The 23,037-nt window shown below is 37.9% G+C and overlaps 1 protein-coding gene across 2 annotated transcripts in view; it reads right to left on the reverse strand.

Moving 5' to 3' along the window:
• Nucleotides 1-23,037, reverse strand: part of Arih1 (ariadne RBR E3 ubiquitin protein ligase 1) — a 97,075-nt gene that overhangs the window by 59,700 nt on the left and 14,338 nt on the right. Inside the window, exons 2-3 of one of the 2 annotated variants that reach the window (XM_029481142.1) lie at nt 17,962-18,029; nt 4,388-4,455 (exon numbers count right to left, since the gene is read on the reverse strand). In XM_029481142.1, coding sequence (XP_029337002.1) covers nt 4,388-4,455; nt 17,962-18,029 — 136 coding nt within the window. The remainder of the gene's footprint in view (nt 1-4,387; nt 4,456-17,961; nt 18,030-23,037) is intronic. The other variant, XM_021171586.2, reaches the window with a different exon arrangement.

Consider the following 23,037-nt stretch of genomic DNA (forward strand, 5'->3'; position numbering starts at 1 on the left):
TCTCTGTGTAGCCCTGGCTGTCCTGGAACTCACTCTGTAGACCAGGCTGGCCTCGAACTCAGAAATCCGCCTGCCTCTGCCTCCCGAGTGCTGGAACCAAGTGCACCACCACCGCCCGGCCATCTCTAAACTTTTAAAACTACTGGTAAAAGAAACCCAACTATGCCCAATACCTGCCCCTTTTGATTTTGAGACAGTCTTTCTCTAGGTACCCTTGAACTCCATTTGTAGACCAGGCTGGCCCCAACCTCAAAGATCTACCTTGCTCTGCCTCCCTACTACTGGGATTTAAAGGTGTATAGCACCACACACACTTCATTTAATCTTGTAACAGCATTAAGGGATAAGTATGTTTGATTTGTACCTTTTCTTCTCCATCACATCTACCAATAACTTATTTCTTGTTTAAGAGTAGTTGTTAGTTCATAGCAAAAAGAAACATGCCATCCTCCCCACATTCCTTTACAAGTACAACCTACTAACAAAATCCAACCAGAGAACCATATATTCAATGACCATATACTAATATCATCACTCAGAGTCCACAATTTAGACTGCATGCTAGGATAATGTTTGTTTTGTTTTGTTTTGTTTTGTAATAAACTGCCAGTTTTCTCATGTCGCTACACTACTTTCCATTTCCATCCACAATGAAAGAGTGCTCCTACTGTTCTATATTCTTCATCTGAAGTCAGTGCTGTAAGTAGTTTAGAGTCTCACTCCTCCCACAGGTGTGTAGTAGCATCCCATTGTTTTAATATACAGGGAGCATCAGATTTCACCTTATCGTATACAGGTATTTTGTCTGTATATATGCTGTGCACCACACTGTGCAGTGTCCACAGAGCCCAGAAAATAGCATCAGATCCCCTGAAACTGGAGTGGGCAAATGATTGTGAGCTACCACTTGAGTTCTGGGAATTGAACGTAGGTCCACTGGAAGAAAACCCAATGAATGTTTTTAAACACTGCACCATATTTCCAGCCCCTATGTTAAAAACCTTATATATGTTTATTTTCCATCACAGACATCCATGTCTGTTAAAGTTGCCAGCCCTTCCCTCTCCACTTCCATCCCTTATCTTTGTGGATAAGGTTGGATATAAAGCTCAGACGAGTCTAGAACTCACTACAGAACCAAGGCCTCTGATGCTTCAATGTCCTGACTATTAGGATCATATGTATGTGCTAATAATACCTGGCCCCCTTTTTTCCTTTTCCTTGATGACAGGGCTTCACTACGTAAATTAGGCTGACCTAGAACTCACTATGTAGACTAGGCTGGCCTTGAACTCAAGAGATTTGCTTGCCCCCTGCCTCCCAAGTGCAGGAATTAAAGGTGTTATGTTACATGTCAGCATTTAGCCAGCTTTTTAATCAGGTTGTTGCCGAGTTTTAAGAGTTCTTTGTGTATCTGAGTTAGAATCCTTTCATTAACAGCTGCTCTCTGACCTCTACATGCCCATGCCAAAGACACACATGCATGTCCCTCAAAAAGACTTTTTGACAGATCAAGAAAGAAGAAACAGCACCAGGTACTGCTTGCTAAAAAATAAGGATCAGCTTATCAGGCTGAGTGGAGAAGGGAAAAAGATAGGAAAGAACAAATATGCTAGTGTTCATGTCATATAAAAAATGCAAACGGGGGTGGGGGGATTGGCAAGATGGCTCAGCGGGTGAGAGCACTGACTGTTTTTCCAAAGGTCCTTAGTTTAAATCCCAGCAACCACATGGTGGCTCACAACCACCCTTAATGAGATCTGACGCCCTCTTCTGGTGTGTCTGCAGACAGCTACAGTGTACTCATATAAAATAAATAAATCTTTGGGCCAGAGAGAGCAGGGACTGAGCGAGTGGAGTTGACCAGAGTCAGCGGGGCCAACCAGAGTAAGCAGAGATCCTAAAATTAAATTCCAAACAATCACATGAAGGCTCACAACTATCTGTATAGCTACAGTGTACTCACATACATAAAATAAATAAATCTTAAAAAAAAAAAAAAAGACAATGCATACAGACATTGTATCTAGTTTAAGCTTACCTGTATGTATAAACTAACTACTAGGAAAACTGAAACATAAAACATGGATGTTACTAGAGAATAACAAAAGAAAAACCCAACGGTGCCACAGAATAAACAAACAGAAAATATGGAGGAGTGCAACTTAAAAAAGCAACAGCTAAATCTAAACAAAATTATCATACTTAGAATTCTTTTTAAAAATCACCTATATATTATTTGAAAAAGTTGTGTCTAAAAGCAAATAATCCACGACAGGTGAATATTTGGAATTAGAAAGTACACAAAATGCCTTTAAAATGAAGTGTAACAGTGCTAATATCAGACAACACGGAACACAATATAAATATCACTAGAGGAAACAAAGACATTTTATACCAATTTGATTTGTTTGTTGTTGCTACATGCCAGGTTTCAAATCTATTACATTCTCAACCCTACACACAAAAAAATAGTGTTTAAAGGGGCCAGAGAGTTAATTCAGTGGGCAAAAGCACTTGCTGTTCTTGCAGAGGACCCAAGCTGAGGCCCCAGAACCCATAATGGACATTGTCTGTAACTCTAGCTTCAAGCGATCCCACATCTCTGGTCAAGGGTGCCTGCATTTATATATACAGATACCTAGGCATACACACAAATTAAAATGAAATAAATACTTTTTAAAATAGTACTTTAAGATTCAATTAAAAAATCTTTAGGTTCCCAATAGTTTATCAGAAATTTTTGTTCTGTTTTGTTGTTTTGAGACAGGGCCTCTCTGTGTAGCCCTGGCTGTCCTGAAACTCCTTCTGTAGACAAGGCTGGCCTCAAACTAAGAAATATGATTGCCTCAGCCTCCTGAGTCCTGGCATTAAAGGTGTGTATCACCACTGCCCAGCTAAAACCCTGCTTGTTTTTTTAAATCCACATCACATTTACATAAAATAATTAATTGGAAAATATTTTCAGCAGTGTTACAAAAGACTGTAATGTAAATTGAAAACTTTTTGTTAGGAGAGGTATGAAATAAACCTGAAAGCAAATGACAATAAAATCAAGAACACTAGTATCAGTAAAGATAACAATACACATTGCGAGTAAGGGGGTCAAAACAAGAAGCATTTATCCTTCACAAATACAGGGAAAGCTGAATGTAGCCTGCTTAACACAAGTTTTAGGGACCAACAAACATGTTCAGGGCTTTGTATTACAAAACTAAGTTGAATAACTTAACCCTCAAACATTAAGTTATTAAGTGGGGGCAGTAGTTTCTAGCCCTAAAAACTAGCAGGAGATAATTCATGGTGGCACATTTCTTTAGTCCCATCAGAGACAGAGACAGAGACAGTGACAATGGCAGAGACAGAAGCAGAGGCAGGGAGATCTATGTGAGTTTTTGGCCAGTCTGGTCAATATAGAGAGTTAAATAGCCAAAGCCAGCCAGAGCTGCAGTAAGACTAAAAACAAAACAAAAACAAAAACAATTTAAAAAAACAAACAACCAAAACAGACAAACTACCAGAAGTAAAACATCAAATAGTATCTAAAAGAAAGTACTCAAAAATGGAGTTCCTATTAAATTATAATTCAGATACGAGGTGTATAAAAGAAGTTATAGTTCCAATATTACTTAATATCTGACTTAAACAGTTTTTTTAATATGAAATCAAATGGGAAAATATTTCCATTCACTTCTCACAATACTTCAGATTCTCAGTTCCTAGCAAGCTGCAAATTTTCCAATTAAGATTGCTAATAAAGCTAACAAGAGTAAAAGGGAGCTGTTACCCTGACAATAGCCACCAAATATCCAATCTAATGAACCAAAGGGGTGATTAATACTGCCAGTCTCCATCCCAGGAACTTTTACTCTTTTAAAACTAGACCGATTGTGAAAGGTAAACTTTAAAAACAAACATACAACAAACAGAACAAAACCCTGCTCTAAAATCAGAGAACCAAGCCAAGCATCTAGTTTGATGGCTAGGAGACCTAAGCAATTTCTCGTTTTCATTTTTTATTGATTAAATGTCATTTATGTGCCTAATACAGATTTAACATTCATGAATAGTATATCTTAAGTAATTCATAAATAAGGGAGATGTTATGTGTTCCAAGAAAGTTTTTAAGTTCTTTTTTAAAATGTATTTTTAGTTTGTGATATTCAAGAAAATATATCTAATAAGCTGAAATAAAGCCTCCATTTCAATTTAACCTGAATTTCCTGAAACTAAGTTCACTGTAAAATTTTCAATACAACAAATTATAACAATTACTTAGATATTGGCTTGCTCAAATGCATACTATTATATAAATCCGCTTATAAATTCAAATCAGTGGGCTTTCTCTGTTACTTCTAAGTACAAAGCTAACAATATAACTTCTTACCTTTCCATTAGCTTCTCTTTATCCCAATTGAAGTGGCTAAGGAGTATTCTCGTGATAGTTGCTGGATTCTGAAGGAGGGGGAAAAAAAACATTTTAAAGTAATTGTATCTCACTGACTTTTTTGTATGTGTATGTTTTTCTGTGAGGTCCAGGCTGTCCTTGAATTCACAATTCTCTTGCTCCCGAATCCCAGGTGCTAGGATTGTTTGCTTGCAACAAACTCAGCTATTTCACAGACATGTAAAAAAAAGATAGCAGGCTAGATTTCAAGTTCCCAAATAATGCATCCAAGTTTTCTGTCCTAATAAACTTTTCTGCACCACAGCTGAAGCACTTAGTTCCACCCAAAATACCCTTTCCTGGATATTTATGTTCCAAAGGAGATACAAATTTTTAGTTGTATGATCAAGATTATTTAAATAGCTCACCATATAATAGTTCATCCTTTATAGGGTTCGAAATAAGCCAAAAAGAAAGAAAATGTCAAAGTTAAGACCATACTAAGCCAAGTGAGGTCACCTACACATATAAGTGCACGGGAAGCTGAGGGAAAAAAGGAGACCAGTCCATACTATATAACAAGACCCTATCTTGAAAAGCAAACCCAAAATATCAAGCATTTGTTAAAACTAATTTGTTGCATGGAGTATCTATCTAGCAGACTACCACATCAGCACTCTAAATGTAATTAAGAAAATTTGTAAGTAATAAAATTTGTAAGTCCATGTGTATTAAATAGTTAAAGAAACTCAAAATTAGATATATTTAACTAAACCAACAAAATATCTGTACCATGTAATAACACAGTATGTATTCTTGAGATGTTCTTTCATATATTTATAGAAGGAAAGTTAAAACTCTGAAATGTAAGTTTACTGTTCTCACAAAGATTCCCATTTCTCATTAAACTAGCACACTTTTTTAAAGCTTACAACACAGTGAGGCTTGGTGTGGTAGCTCACTTGTAATCTCGACATTTGGAAGGCTAAAGTAGGACTGCTGAGTTCCAGGTTAGTGCCACAGAATGAGGCCCTGTCTCAAAACCAGAAGCTCAGTGGGGCCTAAGACTTCAGGGAGACTGGACTTGTTCCAAGATAGGAGAGCCCATAACCATGTCGGAAGCAGAGCTTCAACCACGCCCTGAATAACGCTATTCTATACTCTACTGCTGTGTGGCTGGCCCCTCAGAACAAAGGGATGACTCAGCATGGGCCCTGCAGAGGCACCCCCTTCCCCCACACCTCACTACACATCAACAAAATGTATTCCCCCTCTATCTTTTTATAACATATCACTATTCTCTTTCATTGTGTTTAATAATGGTATTAATTAAGTGCTGGTTTAAAATAATCTAATAAGAGTGTCATTAATCATCAAAAAGAAGTTTCAGGGGCTGTAGAGATGGCTCAGAGGTTAAGAGCACTGACTGCTCTTCCAGAGGTCCTGAGTTCAATTCCCAGCAACCACATGGTGGCTCACAACCATCTGTAATGGGATCCGATGTCCTCTTCTGGTGTGTCTGAAGACAGTGACAGTGTACTCATATAAAGTAAATAAATCTTTAAAGAAAGAAAGAAGAAAAGAAAGAAATGTGATGTCTCAATTATTCTCAGCAACACCATCTGTTACCGCCCCCGTAGCCCTGCAATCCACATGCATTTATCCTACCCCTATCCCCCCAAAAGACCAATGACCAAAGCACTCTTCTCCTCATGCAGGCTCACTTTCCTACCTAACTTACTTATTCAGAGAAGCCCTAAGCCTTCTAACCCTTTTAACATCGTGCTCCAGAATAAGAACTTTGCTGGGTAGCACACACCTTCAATCCCAATGATCAGGATGCAAAAGCAGGAGGCTCTCTGTGTGAGTTCAAGGCCAGCCTGAGCTATAGTAAGAAATTCTAAATGTTAAGATAAAAAGGAAAAAATGATTAAGCTGACCCTAAGTATTAATATATTTACTATGGAATCAAAACTGAATCTAGTAACATGGACTAGACTAGTTAGGTTCTAACTTTGTGACACTATACACACCTCCACTAAACAGTGCACCTGAAAGTTTCAGGAATGAAGTTTCAACTTACAAAGAAAAATTAGAGAAAGGATGAGCAATGTCACTAGTGCTTCTTCTGAGTTCTAGTAGCAAAGGTTGTTGTAGCCATTGTTGGTTTTATCAAAACTTACTATGGAGCCGGGCGTGGTGGCGCACGCCTTTAGTCCCAGCACTTGGGAGTCAGAGGCAGGCGGATTTCTGAGTCTGGTCTACGAAGTGAGTTACAGGACAGCCAGGGTTATACAGAGAAATCCTGCCTCGAAAAAAAAAAAAAAACAAAAACAAAAACAAAAAAAACAACCTTACTATGGAAGGTTTTCTCGACTCTTAGGTTCAATCTCACATTTTCTAGTCACCTGGAAGCACTCACTGCCAAAATGACTTTGATGGCTTGCTTCAGAGTAGCTAGCAGGCTAATCACTGTAAGTAAACTGGGTAAAGTGAGGTGGTGGAAAATTGGATCTTATCACAATTATTCTATAACAGGCCATATAGTAATTACTTTATAAATTTTATTTAAGTCTCAAAGCACTCTATAAACCAGGCACTAGTTCATGCCTGTTACATAAGCACTCCAGAAGTCAGGGCAGCAGAATTACTGCAGGGTTAAAGCCAACCAAAGCTATATTGTGAGTCCCATGATGAATGTTAAGGCTCAAAACAAAAACAAAACAAAAAAAGCACTCTGTAAACACACTGCACTAGCTAGCTTTGTTTTTACTTTTTCTTTTTAAGAGAGAGATCTAACTATGTCTAAAAATGTAATAATATTCTCTTGCTTAGCCTCCCAAGTGCTTGGATCACAAGGCCCATTCTCTTATCCCCTAACTTTAAAAACCTTTGTAAATATGAGAAAAATAGAATTAGGTTACAAAAACTAATCTCATGCATTAAGTGGAACAGCTGTAAATCAAAACTATGATCTGTCTTTACTGTTCCTTCCACTATACCATAGCAGAACCAGAAGGAATATTAATGATCCATAACTAACTAGTCATATATTACAGCCTTTACGTTCCCCATCAAAAGGTTATTCAGAACAAGGTGGGAGGAAACACAGTCAGAATACAAGGAAGCACTAGGAACTTCCAGAGGGACTAAAAAAGGTTCTGTATTTAGAATGTCACATAAAAGTAACCTATCTATATACAGCAAGCCCTATTTGCTGTGGTATGTATGTTCCAAGATCCTCAGTGGATGTATGAAACTACAGACAATGGCAAAGTCTAAAATACAGGTACTGGAATACTTCATCAATTGATGATACACCCAAATGGGCTAAGATAACACAAACCCTAACATTAAGACAGAAACTGGGACTAGGCTGTGGGATATTGTTGTGACAAACAGACCTGACCATGTGTTTTACAGAGGATTGTGGTGACATTTGAACTTTGGATTGTCTCGGTGTTTCTATTGCTGTGATAAACTCCAGGACCAAAAACAAATAGGGAAGAAAGAATTTATTCCATTTTATGGTCCATCATCTTCAAAAGTCAAGAAAGGTGTTCAACACAGGAACCTGGAGGAAGGAACTGATGCCAATAAGGAATGCTGCTTACTTTACAGGCTTGTCCCCTATGGCTTGCTCTACTTTCCTATAGCATCCAGGACCACCAAGCCAGTACTGGAGCTTCCCACAAGTGAGCTAGGCCCTTCCATATAAACCAATCAGTCAATAATAATAATAATAATAATAATAATAATAATAATAAATGCATCAGACTTTGTCCAAAGGCCAATTTAGTTGCGCATTTCCTCAGTTGAAGTTCCCTCTTCCTAAGTAACTCTAGTTCATATAAAGCTGACATAAAAGCCGGGCGTGGTGGTGCACGCCTTTGGTCCCAGCACTCAGGAGGCAGAGGCAAGAGGATTTCTGAGTTTGAGGCCAGCCTGGTCTACAGAGTGAGTTCCAGGACAGCCAGAGAAACCCTGTCTCGAAAAACAAAACAAAACAAAACAAAAAAAAAAAAAAAAAGCTGACATAAAACTAGCCAGCAGAGTCTAGAAAAGCCAATCAGTACTCAGAACTCAAGTGGGCTGTTCTGTAGGAGCTTAGAAGATAAGACTGCTCAAAGTTGTGCAGGCAATAGAATTGCTTGTGAAGTTCCAGGGGGAAGTTGAGAGTCCCTTCAAGACTCTATTAGGGCTGGGCATGGTGGCCCATTCCTTTAATCCCAGCACTCAGGAGGCAGAGGCTAGGGCTGGAGGACCTCTGAGTTTGAGACCAGTCTGATATATATGGCAAGTTCCAAGAAAGCTAGTGCTACACAGAAAGCCCCTGACACAGAGCCATCTGAAATTGAATTAACATCTGTGTTTCTAAGGTCAACAGGAGCTTTAGAAAGAGCTGTAATTAACAAGAGACCAGGCCACTAAAGTGAAAGCCTTTGCTTGGATGATAAATTGATCACGGTCAGCTGAGGGTTAACAGTCAGCATCACTTAGGGGAAATCTTCTGGGAAATGCCTCCAGAGTCAGCACACAGCTGTGGTCCAGAGGGGGCAAGCATTTACTGTGACTTTCCACCTTCAGTCTTCAGAGGAGTTGGGAGAACTTCACGCTGGCAGTAGAACCTGGTAATTAATGCACAAACATTTCCCAGGCGGTACTGGCTTTGAAGACTTGAGGAATCCTGCAGGATTGAAGTCTGATTGAGGTCTGCCACCATGTGGCAGGACCAGAGTCTCTGAAGAGAGCCCAGGAAAGGTCAGCCCAGCAACAGCAGAGACCCCAACATTTTGGAGATGCCAGTACCATGGGACAACCACAAGGACAACAGCAGCTGTGGAATGAAGCCAGCCTGAGCCTAGGAAACAAGCTGCTTGTGTTGCCAACAGCAGAGCTGGAGAAATAAAGCCCCAGGGAGCCCAGAAGATCATTACCAAATCCTCCATGGACTTGGGTTTTGCCTCGACTTCAACTGCGCCCGATTCTTCCCTCTTGGATAAATTATTTAGCTCATTTTTTACACATACTCACAGTTAAGACACTTTGGAATTTTAAGGAAACTCTACTTTAGAGAAACTTTGGATATTTTTAAAGACATTGAATGTTTAAAGTGTATGAACTCATTTTTATTTTTTTAAAACAGAGTCTCTATGTATAAACAGGCTGGCCTCAGACTCACAGAGCACATAGATCTGTCTGTCTTTGCTAGGATTAAAGGTATACACCACCACAACCAACTTTATGTTTGGATTAAGGGGTAGAGAGAATGTGGGACTTTTAAAAGTTGGAATATTTTATATTGTGATATTAATATGAAATGTTGGGAGCATATAAGAAAGGCTCTAGTTGAATAACGTTTGTGTGTTTAGTTGACAATGGGTCAATTATTATAGCTAGTTTTATGATAAACTGACACAAGCTAAAGTCATCTGAGAAAATGGAACTTCATCATTAAGAACCCCAGATTGACCTGTGAAGAAGCCTGTGAGATTTTTTTCCTTTTTGATTGGTTGGTTGACTGATGTGGGATAACCCATGTCACTGTGGGCAGTGCCAAACCTACTGAGTAGGTAGTTATGTGAGAAAGTAAACTGAGAAAGCCAAAAGGAACAAGTCAGCAGCACTCTGTAGCTTCTCCTCCAGTTCCTGCCTCCAGGTCCCTCCTACTGCAGCTTTCTTTGCTCAGTGAGATAAGGTAAAATAAACCCTTTCCTACTCAGGGTGCTTTTGGTCATGGTGTTTTATCACAGCAATAGGAATCTTAACTAAGGCATTTGCATGTACGGGGAGGGGGGCAAATGTACAGGAGCAACTAACAAAGGACCAGAGAACTTTGAAAATAAACAGCAGGTGGATTATTTGGTGGAGAAAGATAAGAACAACCAAATAAAAATGGTAGTGAAGCTGGGCCTGGAGGAGCAGGCCTGTAATCCCAGTTACTCAGCAGGCTATAGATCACAGGTAAAATGCCAGTCTGGGCAAATAATAAGATTTTAAAAGGGCTAGGATGTACCTCAGTGGCAATGTGCCTTCCCATAATATATCAGTCCCTGAACAATCATCAGCATTGCAAATTCAGACAGACAGACAAATGGAGATAAGATAGCGTTGAATATCCCATTAGGTTTTGACCCAAGCATGGGCCAAAGAGAAACTGAACAGTGGTCTGTCACTGTGACTGAAGCTGTACATACACGAGGAACGTGTAAAGACTTACAAGATATGCTTTCAGAGCAAATTACCATACAAACCATTACTGAAGTCCGAGGAGAGAAACAGAGGCAAATACAAACCTAGCAAAGACTTTCAAGGCCAGCAGCTAGTAGAAATCTGCTTGTACAAGATGAGGAAGGACTTGCAGTTAAAATCTCCCTAGGATGACTTGTCTACTAAAAGAATCTTCTAAAGTATCCAAGACAGAATTCAAACTACCAGGCACAGCAAAAACAAATTCTCAAAGGAGACCATAAAAGAAGTTCATTTCTAAATATTATAATCATCAAAGAATTGTAGGGGCCAGTGAGATGGCTCAGCAAGGTAAAAGGTACTTGCCTCCACACCTAAAGACGTACGTTCCAACCCCAGAACGCTCACATTGTGGATGGAAGCAGAAAACTAGCTCTCACACATGACCACCTTCAGACTTACTGCCCCCAAACACACACACACACACACACACACACACACACACACACACACACGTGCGCGCGCGCACAGAGTCTTAAGAAGAGTGAACATCTGAAACGAAGTCAAATAATACAAGGAAGAAACATGGAACTACCGAAAACAGCAGCAAGGGTAAATATCTGGGTAATTATTATAGGCTACATTTCTGTGTTTTTAATCTTTTTAACTTGGTACAATTACAATCTCTTTTTTTTTTCTGAATTCTTAAAAGCATAAAACATCAAACCAAAAATTGTAAACACATCAAAGAAGAGTTAAATCTATATAGAGAACAAAGAAAAAATAAAGATATGAATCCAACCGCATCAAAATTCCATTAAAAAAATAATAAACCAGGGACTGAATGGAGACATAGCTCAGTTAAGAGCACTAGCACTGACTGTTCTTCCAGAGGTCCTGTGTTCAATTACCAAAAACCACATAGTGGCTCAAAACTATCTGTAATGGGACCTGATGTCTTGTGTGTCTAGAGAGAGTGACAGTGACATTAAATAAATCTTAAAATAATAATAACAATTAATAACAACAACAATAATCATGATGTTCTCCTGTAATCACAGCACTGGGGGAAGCATAACAAGCAAGAGGGATAGAAGTTCAAAGCCAAACTCAGCTACGTGAGACTATCTCAAATCCCTCACTCCAAACTTACAAGGAAATGAATAAATCTGTTCTGTTTTGAAACATGGTCTGACTTAGCCCCAGCTGGCCTTAAGTGTGCTACTATATAAAAAATCAAAATTATAAAATTCAAAGAGAAAATATTTATGATCTTGAGTTAGGCAAGTAGTTCTTAGAACAATATCCAAAGCACAATCCCTAAGACTAAAGTGATAAAAAGTTTAATTCATCAAAACTCATGGCACTAAGTATTATGGCCTTACACTGTAATCCCAACATCCAAGAGACTAAGACAGGAAGATAATCACTAAATTGAGGCCAGTCTGTACATGCAGACAGTACCAAGTTAGACTGGGCTACAGAGTGAGATGAAAAAAAGAATGAAGGATTCAGGAAGAGGGGGAAGAAGAAGAATAGGACAATGAAGACAACATCCATTAATATAAAGATACACTAGAAAGGGATATTTGCAAAATGGATATATAATAAACCATAAGACTCAACCCTTATTCTGACAAAAAGAACTTTAAAAATTCCCATTTGGATATTCATTTCTTTCTTTTCTTGGTTTTTTCGAGACAGGGTTTCTCTGTATAGCCTTGGCTGTCCTGGAACTCACTCTGTAGACCAGGCTGGCCTCAAACTCAGAAATCCACCTGCCTCTGCCTCCCAAGTGCTGGGATAAAAGGCGTGCACCACCACACCCGGCTGGATATTCATTTCTAAGCTACCCCAAAGTAAAAGAAAGGCAAAGGTAAGGTGAAAGCTAAAAGGAACGTCCTCTCCACTGTGATGATTCCCCAAAGAGCTTTCCAACCAAGTACTTTCACTATTTTTAGAGATTTAAATCAAAATTTAATCCTTAACTGACTGTACTAATAGCAGATCCATAGCAATTTGAAACTTTACTAAAACGTGCACACAAACTAAATGTGATCCTGATGCACAAACACTTGAAAACACACCTGGCAAAGGTCCCCGTGGTTCTTCACCTGTCCATGAAGAAAATTGCTTTCTGTCATTTCAAGTTTGGAAGATCAAAGAGATTTCAACCTCTAGAAAAAAAGCCATGAGGACTCAGATGGCTTCAGTGGGCAAGAGTGTAGGCTAGCTAAGCAATAATGAGGACCTCAGTTTGATCTCTAGCACCAACAGAAAAGTAGGCATGATCATGCTCTTCAGGACAGATTATGGAGAGCTTGATGGACAACGAGTCTAGACAGAACTTCAAGCCTTATATTCAGATAATAAAAGCAACTTGACCACCACCTTTTAGCCTTTGAGTGACCAGATGTATATACGCGCACACGCACATGAAAAATGTCACAAGTTTAACCAATAATTAAGATGTTTCTAAGATGGCTCAACAAGAGCACTTGTTGATCTTCCAGAGGACCTGGGTTCAGTTCCCAAAACCCACATGGCAGCTTATAATGGCAGCTTGTAGCCCCAACTCCAGTGAATCCAATGCCTTCTCTTCTGGCATACATGTCAAAAAAAATTTTTTAATTAAGAAAAAAAAATCTACAAAGAGATGTCAGTGCTATCAATCTATAAATAACGTATAATAAATAATTTCTTAGCTGGGCAGTGGTAGTACATGTCTTTAATCCCAGCACTTAGAAGGTAGATGTGGGCAAATCTTTTAGTTTGAGGACAGCCTGGTCTACATAATAAACTCCAGGACAGCCAGGGTTATATAGTTTAAGAGCAAAACAACCAAAACCAACAAATAAAAAACTAGTGGTGACAGAAGTAAGACAAAGATTTAAAACTTAGTCCAGCAAGATAGTTGAGCAGGTACTACTTTAGTTTGGCAGCACCTACTGCCAAAGCCTAACAAACTTAGGTTTGGTCCCTAGGATCACAGTGAAAAAAGAGCTGACTCCCTCAGGTTGTTCAAGCCAAACACATACACAATTTTTGTAATGTATTAAATTCTTAAAAAAGATTTAGACATTACAATATTATTAGTTATAAAATTTCATGCATGTATTAACTAAAATAATCCAAAAACAGTTACTGAATTGAATCAAATTTGGTGATTTTTTAAAAAACACCCTAAAATATATATATAGTGGCTATATGCTATGTGTTCCTTTGCCATGAATCTTTTTTGAAAATTTTTTTTTAGTTTATATACTTACATGAGACTGTGAGTATATGCAAACTGCATAGCTTGGGAACCTTCAAAGGCCAGAAAAGAGTATCAAGTCCTCTAGGACTGACTGGATTATGAGTGCTAGGAACAGAACCCAGCCTGTCCTCAGAAAGAATAGTGCTAAAACTCAACCAGTCCTAATGAGATAATATGCATACATATGTACACCTACATATATACATATATTTACTTTTATATGTGTATGCCTGTGTTGGTGTATGTGTGCCAGGTGTGTGCAGAAGCCCGTGGAGATCTTAAGAGAGCATTGGATTCTCTGGAACTAGAGCTGTACTTGGGTGTGAGTCACCATATAGATGCTGGGAACTAAACCCAGATCCGCTGCAAGAGCAGCAAGTAAGTACTTTTAGCCAATGAACCATTTCTCAGTGATTTTAATTATTGAATTCTATATTATCTGATGTTATGATAAGGATATTGGTTTTAAAATGAATTTGTGAAAAGTTGGTATAGATACTGTGAAATTTTGTTAAGTAGTTGGAAACTACGTTGTAGCTTAATGGCAGCTTAAGGACTGACTTAGCATGTGTAATTGAGAATGAAAATAGACACACACACACCCCCTTCTTCCTGCCAACTTCCTGATTAGACTCAGGAGCTTGCACAAGTAGCACTCTACATTCCAAGCCTTATTAGAACCTCTCTTAGTAAGCCATCATCTTCAGAGGAAAAAGGTTACATACAAATTTTATGCTATTCAGCTCACTTTATGCTGGAGGTGATTTGGTCCTCCTTTAAAAAAAAAAAAAAGATTTATTTAATTTATATGAGTACATTGTAGCTGTCTTCAGACACATCAGAAGAGAGCACTGGACCCCATTGCAGATGGTTGTGAGCCATCCATCTGGGAATTGAACTCAGGACCTCTGGAAGAGCAGTTAATGCTCTTAACCACTGAGCCATCTCGCCAGCCCTGGTGATTTGGTTCTGAATGATGAAATACAGAATGTTAAAATCTTGAGCTCCTCTGATATCAAGAAGACATTCAATTTTTATTGTTTATAAATAGACCCTGTTGACTAACACTCCCATTGCTTTACAGTTAAATTTTTATAGAGGAAATAAAAATTTGTTTGAGACAAAATTTCATTGTGTAGCCCTGGTTGTCCTGGGAACTTGCCCTATATAGCAGGCTACCTGTCTCTGCCTCCAGAACGTTCAAGTTCTACCACACTCACCTTTAGTCTTAAAAAAAAAAAAAAAAAAAAAGAAAAGAGAAAAAAAAAAAGAAAAAAAGAAAGAAACCACAACTTGGGCTGGCGAGATGGCTCAGAGGTTAAGAGCACTGACTGCTCTTCCAGAGGTCCTAAGTTCAATTCCCAGCAACCACATGGTGACTCACAACCATCTGTAATGGGGATCTGATGCCCTCTTCTGGGGTGTGTCTGAAGACAGTGACATTGTACTCATATAAATAAAAAATAAATAATATTTTTTAAAAAATTTAAAAAATTAATTATTCTTTTAAAGAAAAACTACAACTTAAAGATCATCTTTACTCATAAAACTTATTAAAAGAAAACATTTTACATATGTAACAGAATGACTAACAATATGAAATGAAAAACCAATACACAGTGTACAGAAAAAAGAAAATAGTGTGGTAATTACCATAACACTATAATCTACAGTAAAAATTTACAGAAAATTCAATCTATAATAATCTATAGTATGCTGTTAAGTGAAAACTAAATCTGCAGAAATAAAATGGTATTTGAACAAAAAGAATAAGCACAAATATGACTCATTGTATTTTCTTCCTAAATCATTCAGTTATGAATTAAAATGTACTGACAGGACTGGAGACAGAGCTCAGTGCGGGGAGCACTGCCTACCATGCATGAGAGTCAATCACCAGTACTGAAAAAAATAAATTCATTAAAACAGAATTGGAGGGCTGGCGAGATGGCTCAGTGGTTAAGAGCACCCAGTGCTCGTCCGAAGATCCCGAGTTCAAATCCCAGCAACCACATGGTGGCTCACAACCATCCGTAACAAAATCTGACGCCCTCTACTGGAGTGTCTGAAGACAGCTACAGTGTACTTACATATAATAAATAAATCTTTAAAAAAAAAAAAAAAAACAGAATTGGAGTCTAAAGTTAATTTAGTTAGAAGATTTGGCTCAAAAGTATTTAGAAAATTCACAGCTTTATTCTTATCCTGAATCAATTTTCAAAAGAACATAATCAAATTGTACCATGTTGTCCCAACTTTTTTCTTTCTTTTTCTTTTTAACAAACATTTACTTATGGATAGAGAGCACTCGTGGCAAAGGACAACTTCTGAGAAACCAGTTTTCTCCTTCACTGTATCCGTTCTAGGAATCAAAGTCTGGCCATCAATCTCGCTCGGTGCCTCACGTCTTTACCACTGAAGTATCTCACCAGTCGACGACATTCATTCACATTAATGTAAATTAGATGTACAAAGTCAGGGACTTCATTGTACTATCTTCACACATTCACAAGATGTATTTGGATCATATATACCCCATGTTGCCTCTCATCCCTCTCCCACACAGTGTCCTTATTCTTCCCTACAGGCCATCCATCCTTCTGTTGTCATATTTTTCCCCTTTTCTAGGTTTCTTGCATAGTACACATTTTTGAAGAAAGGAAAGATGACAAACAAATGCTATGTTTAACAGTGGTAGAACCAGGAGTAGACCCTAGGCTTCTAATATTCACAAACTATTTGTATTTATTCTGCTTTGGGCTATTAAGTCTGATGATTTTCAAGAAATCCTTTATTCATGATGATTTTTTTTCAATGTCCATATCATAAAGATGTTAAAAAATAAAGGCTTGTGATTTACTATGAAGTACCTAAAATACAATTGGAAGAGAATGAAGTATAAAATATAAAAGCAAAAAAAAATTAATAAAGATGCAAATACTATCTTAAATCCAAACTTTATTTGCAACTGTTAATTCAAAACACTCTCTAAGGTATGCCATAAAGTTTCACTTGAAAATGATTCCACACTAGATCTCCTCAGTTAAGTTCATTACAATATTAACTACCACCACCACGGAGCTTCTAGCACTAAACCTCACATCAAGGACATTTACAGTCATTTGGAAAACTAAACAATCTCCACTGAAGACTGAATACACATTGTTTTCTGGGAAGTCATAAGAAGCAACAGTATTAATTTCTCCAGGGTGGGGGGAAAAAAACAAAACAAAAAAGTACCACAAATATCATCATTCAACTATCCCTACAGTTTCTTACTTTACTACTGTAGCCAACTACAACAATATAAGCAAACTTTCTATACTATGTAGTTTATGGTTTTTGTTTGGAAAAGTGTTTTGGAGTGCTGGGGACCTTTTCCAACACTGTATTCAAGGTGTACTGGAACTTGTACTGGAACTACATCCTTAGCCATAGGTAAAACTTAAGTTCCTAATATTTATCAGTAACTTAGGCTTTGTGGAAGGCACTACAGAAAGAATATTTTTTTCTTTCATTCTGATATTTAAAAAGCAGCAGCTGAAACAATCAGAAGTTGCTACTACAACTGTCATATAGCATATCTGTTATTACAAATATTTAAGTAGAATCCATTAAAGTGTCTCAAAGACATTAACCAAAGGACAACCTGCAAGATATAGATTCGTTTTGTCATAAACACAAACAAAATCAATCCATCCTTCCTGTTTCTCCTCAGTTTCCAAAATAGGAACCTATATAATCTCCCCAAAATTAGTCTGTTCATGCTAATGTAATATCCGCCATTAAATCATCTTTAATCACTCAATATTTCTAGCAAAGATGGTAGTAAATACCTATTTAATTAGTCTTTAAGGGTCAAGTGGTAGCCCTCTGTTTAAGTGAAATAAGGGTTTAACTCAGTAATCTTACAAAATACATACATGCTATGGATGTACCCCCAACACAGAATAAAATAAATCCATGCTCTTTACAAAGTTTAAATTTGCTTTCCTAGAACAGGCTTTCCCATAAAGATGTACAGAATAAATGTTGGGCCTTTAAATAATGAAATACTTTCTGCTAGCGTGTGTGTATGCACTTAATGATCCTTTAATGACTTGTCTTTTTAATGATTCTGTCCTACCTTTGCTGCTGCAGCCCGCCTGTCCTTTGCATCACTGAATTCAAACTTCTGGAAGTACCCAATATGCACTGTAACAGACAGATGGACAGATCAATGGGCCACAGCGGCAAAGGCCAGAGACACAGACTTGATAAATTAAGATCAAGGTATATCAAGGGGAGGACAAAACTAGAAAAGAAAAAGTATCTGCCTCTACCAGTCTATAGAAAAATTCTTGAACTTGATGTCTGTAAACCTCCCATAAATTATTCTTTTTGGTTTTCTTGTTTTTAATCTAGTTTATTCCTTTGAAACTGCACCTCATATGTCCCAAAGCCTGACCCCAACCCTGATCCTCCTCTTCCCTCCTCCCCAATACTGGGATTATAGGTGTGTGCCATCATTCTTGGTTTTATGCAGTACTGAGAACTGAACCCAGGGCTTTGTGCATGCATTCTGCAACCTCAGCTATATCCTAACCCCAAAATATTCTTAATTACAAATTCTTTCCCACATGTACAGGAAAATACCAACGTAACATGTAACAATAATGCATCAGTATTTTTAATGCCAAAAGCAATTAACAGATACAGCAGGTATTTTTGTAACCCTGCTCATTTCTTTAAATAGAGGTGACTCTTCATACACAACCAATTACCGTATCTAAACTTCCTATACCAAAGCTATCTTATCAATTACCACATGCAGAAAATAATGCAACACTAATATCTTCATAGAGTATACAAATGACAGAATGAAACTCATAATTCAGCATTTACCATTCTACATTTTGTTTTTCTATATAAAGTAGGACTGCTAGCACACCTATGTAACACTACTTTGAAGGGTCAATTACAGTATATGGTAGAGGTACCAGGGCCCATTACATTACAATAGTGAAGCACTTATATATAAAACTCTGAACTAGAACTTTTATAAGTTTAGACGTTTTAAAATCCTTAACTTAAAACTCATAATCAAATTTCAAGAGACTTCTACTTAATACTTCAAAATGCTAACTTAAGTCCGTCCAAGTATTACACTAATAAAGTTTTATTGAGACAGCACCCTAAAAGCCCATTTCACCTGTCTTCACTAAAAGCTTGTGTATAGGCAAAGCAGTAATTTAATCAATTTTTACATGAGCTTAAAATAGAACAACCATGCTACGTATTTAAGAAAGGAAAGGTTCAGCCGGGCGTGGTGGCGCACGCCTTTAATCCCAGCACTCGGGAGGCAGAGGCAGGCGGATTTCTGAGTTCGAGGCCAGCCTGGTCTACAAAGTGAGTTCCAGGACAGCCAGGGCTACACAGAGAAACCCTGTCTCAAAAAACAAAAAAAAAAAAAAAAAAAAGAAAGGAAAGGTTCTGTTCACCCTTCTATTTCTAGGGTTTTATCCTTATACATTAAAACCAGGAGCAGGTAAAGAAGTATGATATTAACTCAAGTCCTGAAAAAAGTCTCACCATGTTAAAATTCTACTGACTGCCAAGTAACTTCCCTGACTGTGGAGAATCTAACATTACAGACAAAAAAAAAAAAAAAAGCCAATTATCTTAGACAGCCTTAATACCCACTTACCACCCATCTCTGTATCTGACCTAATATCCTTTTGACTATCAGGTAAAATCTTTAGAATGTATTAGAAAGTTGTAATTAGCAGACTACTAGCTTCCATCAATCCAAAAGCTAATACAGACAGCATATGAATTCTATGACATAGACTTCCCAAATTTGATTTAATTTGTCTACCCAAATGCCCCATTAAATATGGCAAACACATCAGCTTGTGACATTCTTTTATTCTGTTAATAAAAAGTTCACATAACCACTTCCATAGTAGAATTCCTTCATACCCAGCTTAGAGTATCTCTTGCTCTGGAGTAAGACAATAACCAAATACAACACATGATATTAGCCAAAAAGATATGAAGGGGCTAAGGATTAACTTAGAGAAGGCTTGCCTAGGTGTAAATTCAATTCCCACTACACAAAAGCAAACCAACTTATTAGATCGCTGAAGAAATTTCTGGTAATTTTTATGACTCATACCACAAAAATTTAACTGTAAGATGGTTTGGTGGTTTTGATTATATTCATAGATGTCAACCATTAATTTTAGAATATTTTAATCACTCAAAAAGTTAGCTATTTTTTTCCCATTCTTCCCATCAAGCCTCTGATAATTACTGACCTAATACTTTCTTTCTCTACTAATTTGCCTACTCTGGACATTTACAAATGATTTTAACACAGTAGGAAGTCTACTGTGCCAAGCTAATGCTACCATTTAATTCTAGCTATCTAGGAAAACTGGCAAAGCAAGGAGGTTGCAATGGATAGCAAACAGGTATGTTTCAGTGAGGGAACACAGTAGCAATTCATTAAAATGCTGCTTAAACCTCCAGTTACACTATTTTACAGATAAGAAAACAGAATTCATCAAAATGCACTGATAAAAAACTACACAGATGAACAAAGAAAAGCTGGAAAACTAAATTTAGGATGCCAATATGTTTTTTGTTTGTTTGTTTTTTGTTTTGTTTTGTTGGGTTTTTTTCCAGACAGGGTTTCTCTGTGTAGTCCTGGCTGTCCTGGAACTCACTCTGTAGACCAGGCTGGCCTGGAACTCAGAAATCTGCCTGCCTCTGCCTCCCGAGTGCTGGGATTAAAGGCGTGCGTCACCACGCCTGGCCAAAATTATGTTTTGTTCTAAATTATTTCATCATTTCTCACTAATGACCAGTAGCCAACAGGTGCTTCTGCACTAGTTCTGCCAGAGCTGGAATGGTCCAAGTTGTCTCATACAGCCTATCTCAACAGCACCGTCCTAATTAATCATGTTGTGCTGCCTACTTATTGACTCTGCCATCTCCTATTACTCTATTTCCCAATAATCAGCGCTTCTTACTGTTATTTTAACACCCTCCCCACTAATCAGTATTTTCTCTGCTACCTCCTACTCTTTTTCGGTCTAGCAAGTTATTAATTATTTCTATTTTCCTCTCCCTCCACGCCCTGACCACTTTCTGGAGAAATGTTCTCTCTACAAAACCCTACCTGTCCTGGAACTCACTATGTAGACCAGACTGGCTTCAAATTCAAGAGCTCTGCCTATGCCTACCTCTAGAGAGCTAGAATTTGGAGTGTGCACCACCATGTTCAGATAGTGATCTTTTTTTAAAAATCAGTTTCTATCTCTTGTTCATTTGGCTAAATAGGTCCATTTTTCCCCCCAATCTCTCATATCTCATTCTGTTTCCAGGCTTATCACTAATTCAGTATATAGCCCAGGCTGACCTCAAACTAGGAGCAATGCTATAGGATTATAGGCATTAGCCACTGTGCCCAGCTTATTTTATTTTATTTATTCTTAAGTCAGAGGTTATGAAGGAGAACTGAGTCATACTATCTTCAGCATTAAACTTCTTGAATGTTTTGGTTACACAGAAAGAGAAAAATTAACCTGACTCATAAAGTTTGCATGGCAATTTCAATGTTCTTCACTTAATCTAGCTTGAATACAAAATTATTAGATAAACACATTTTTGAAATTCAGTTACCTAGTTAATACTATCTAGCAACTGCTTTTGTTTTTATAAATGCAGAGTCAGAAGTACACAGAACTCAAAACTATTAATAAAACAGTTACACAAGACGAGTGACTTACTCACCAGTTACTGTTAAAACCAAAATTTCAACAAGATATAAACAAATTTACACTTAACTTAGTCTGGTGTCCTTTCTACCTTATGTAACTAATGCAGACACACAGGCATGAAACCAACACCAATGCACAATCTTTCTAATCAACAATTTGTAAGAAGGAAAGTTTTATTCTGGATTCTACCTCCCCCTCCCACAAATCCTACTTGGATACAGGTTAAAGCACTGCATTCTCCAATGTGCTAAGTCTTTTAAAATTACAGACAAGCTGATTGCAGGGAAGAGTTGCAGAGACAAACTCAGTGTGCTCACTTCTATGCAAGTTTAATCAGAGGTGGTTTAGGAATAAGCTCAGGATCACATGACAGGAAAGCAGTACTCAGTAGACAGTCATCATAAACATGAAGAGCTCTTCCAATCTTCTCACCTGACTACATGTCAAGGCAGAACTTACACAGACGTCAATATGAACCTAACATTAGGTGAGCTTAGTGCCATCCTTCACTTTCAACACACTTAAACACTTCACTTTGGTTTCCCTGGTTTTTTGGTTTGTTTGTTTTTAAGAATCTTATTTTCTGTGCACTGGTGTTTTCCCTGCATGTATGTCTGTGTGAGGGTGCCGGATCCTCTAGAACTGGAGTTAGAGTTGGGAGCTACCATGTAGGTGCTTGAAACTCAACCTGGGCCCTCTTAACCCCTGAGTCATTTCTCCGGCCCCTTTGTTTTATTTTTCTGAGACAGTTTTTCTCTGTGTAGCTCTGGTTGCTGATCAAATTTTTAAAAAGAGCTGAAACAATGAGCAGTAGAATAAAAGATAAATGCATCTTTTTTACATTTAAAGTTAAATAGTAAGTTCATTTAACAACTTCTCTAAAGGTCTGCTCTTGGGCCTGGGCAGATAGCTCAGTTGTTAAAGTGTTTGCAATGTAAATATGATTACTTGAGTGTGGACCCAAAGCACACTTTTTATGGAAGCCTGCTTTTAAAAATCCTGGCACTGAATGACAGAAACAAGAGGACTGGAGGGAGTAGAAGGCCTGGCCAATTATTGAGCTTCAGGTTCAATGGCAGAGAGGGCCAAAGAGATGACTCAGTCGTTAAGAGCATTTGCTCCTATTGCTGAGAACCAAGGATAGATTTCCAGCACTCACACTGGTTTCCTAACTCAAGTTCTAGATAACTATTGCCTTCTGATCTCTATGGGCACCAGGCAAGTATGTGGTACACATACCATACAGACAGGACACTCATATACATAAAATAAAATCTTAAAAAAATAAAAACAGGCCAAGTGATAAAGGAAGACACTTCACTTCTTTCTACACAGGCATCACTCCACTCACTGTATAAATAAAGTAGAAATAGTGTTTCTCTGAATGTGAAGTAGCTAAGTAGTTGGAGGGTCTAGCTAACATGCACAAGGCTCTG

Source organism: Mus caroli, chromosome 9, assembly GCF_900094665.2.
Source record: "Mus caroli chromosome 9, CAROLI_EIJ_v1.1, whole genome shotgun sequence".
Classification (NCBI taxonomy): domain Eukaryota; kingdom Metazoa; phylum Chordata; class Mammalia; order Rodentia; family Muridae; genus Mus; species Mus caroli.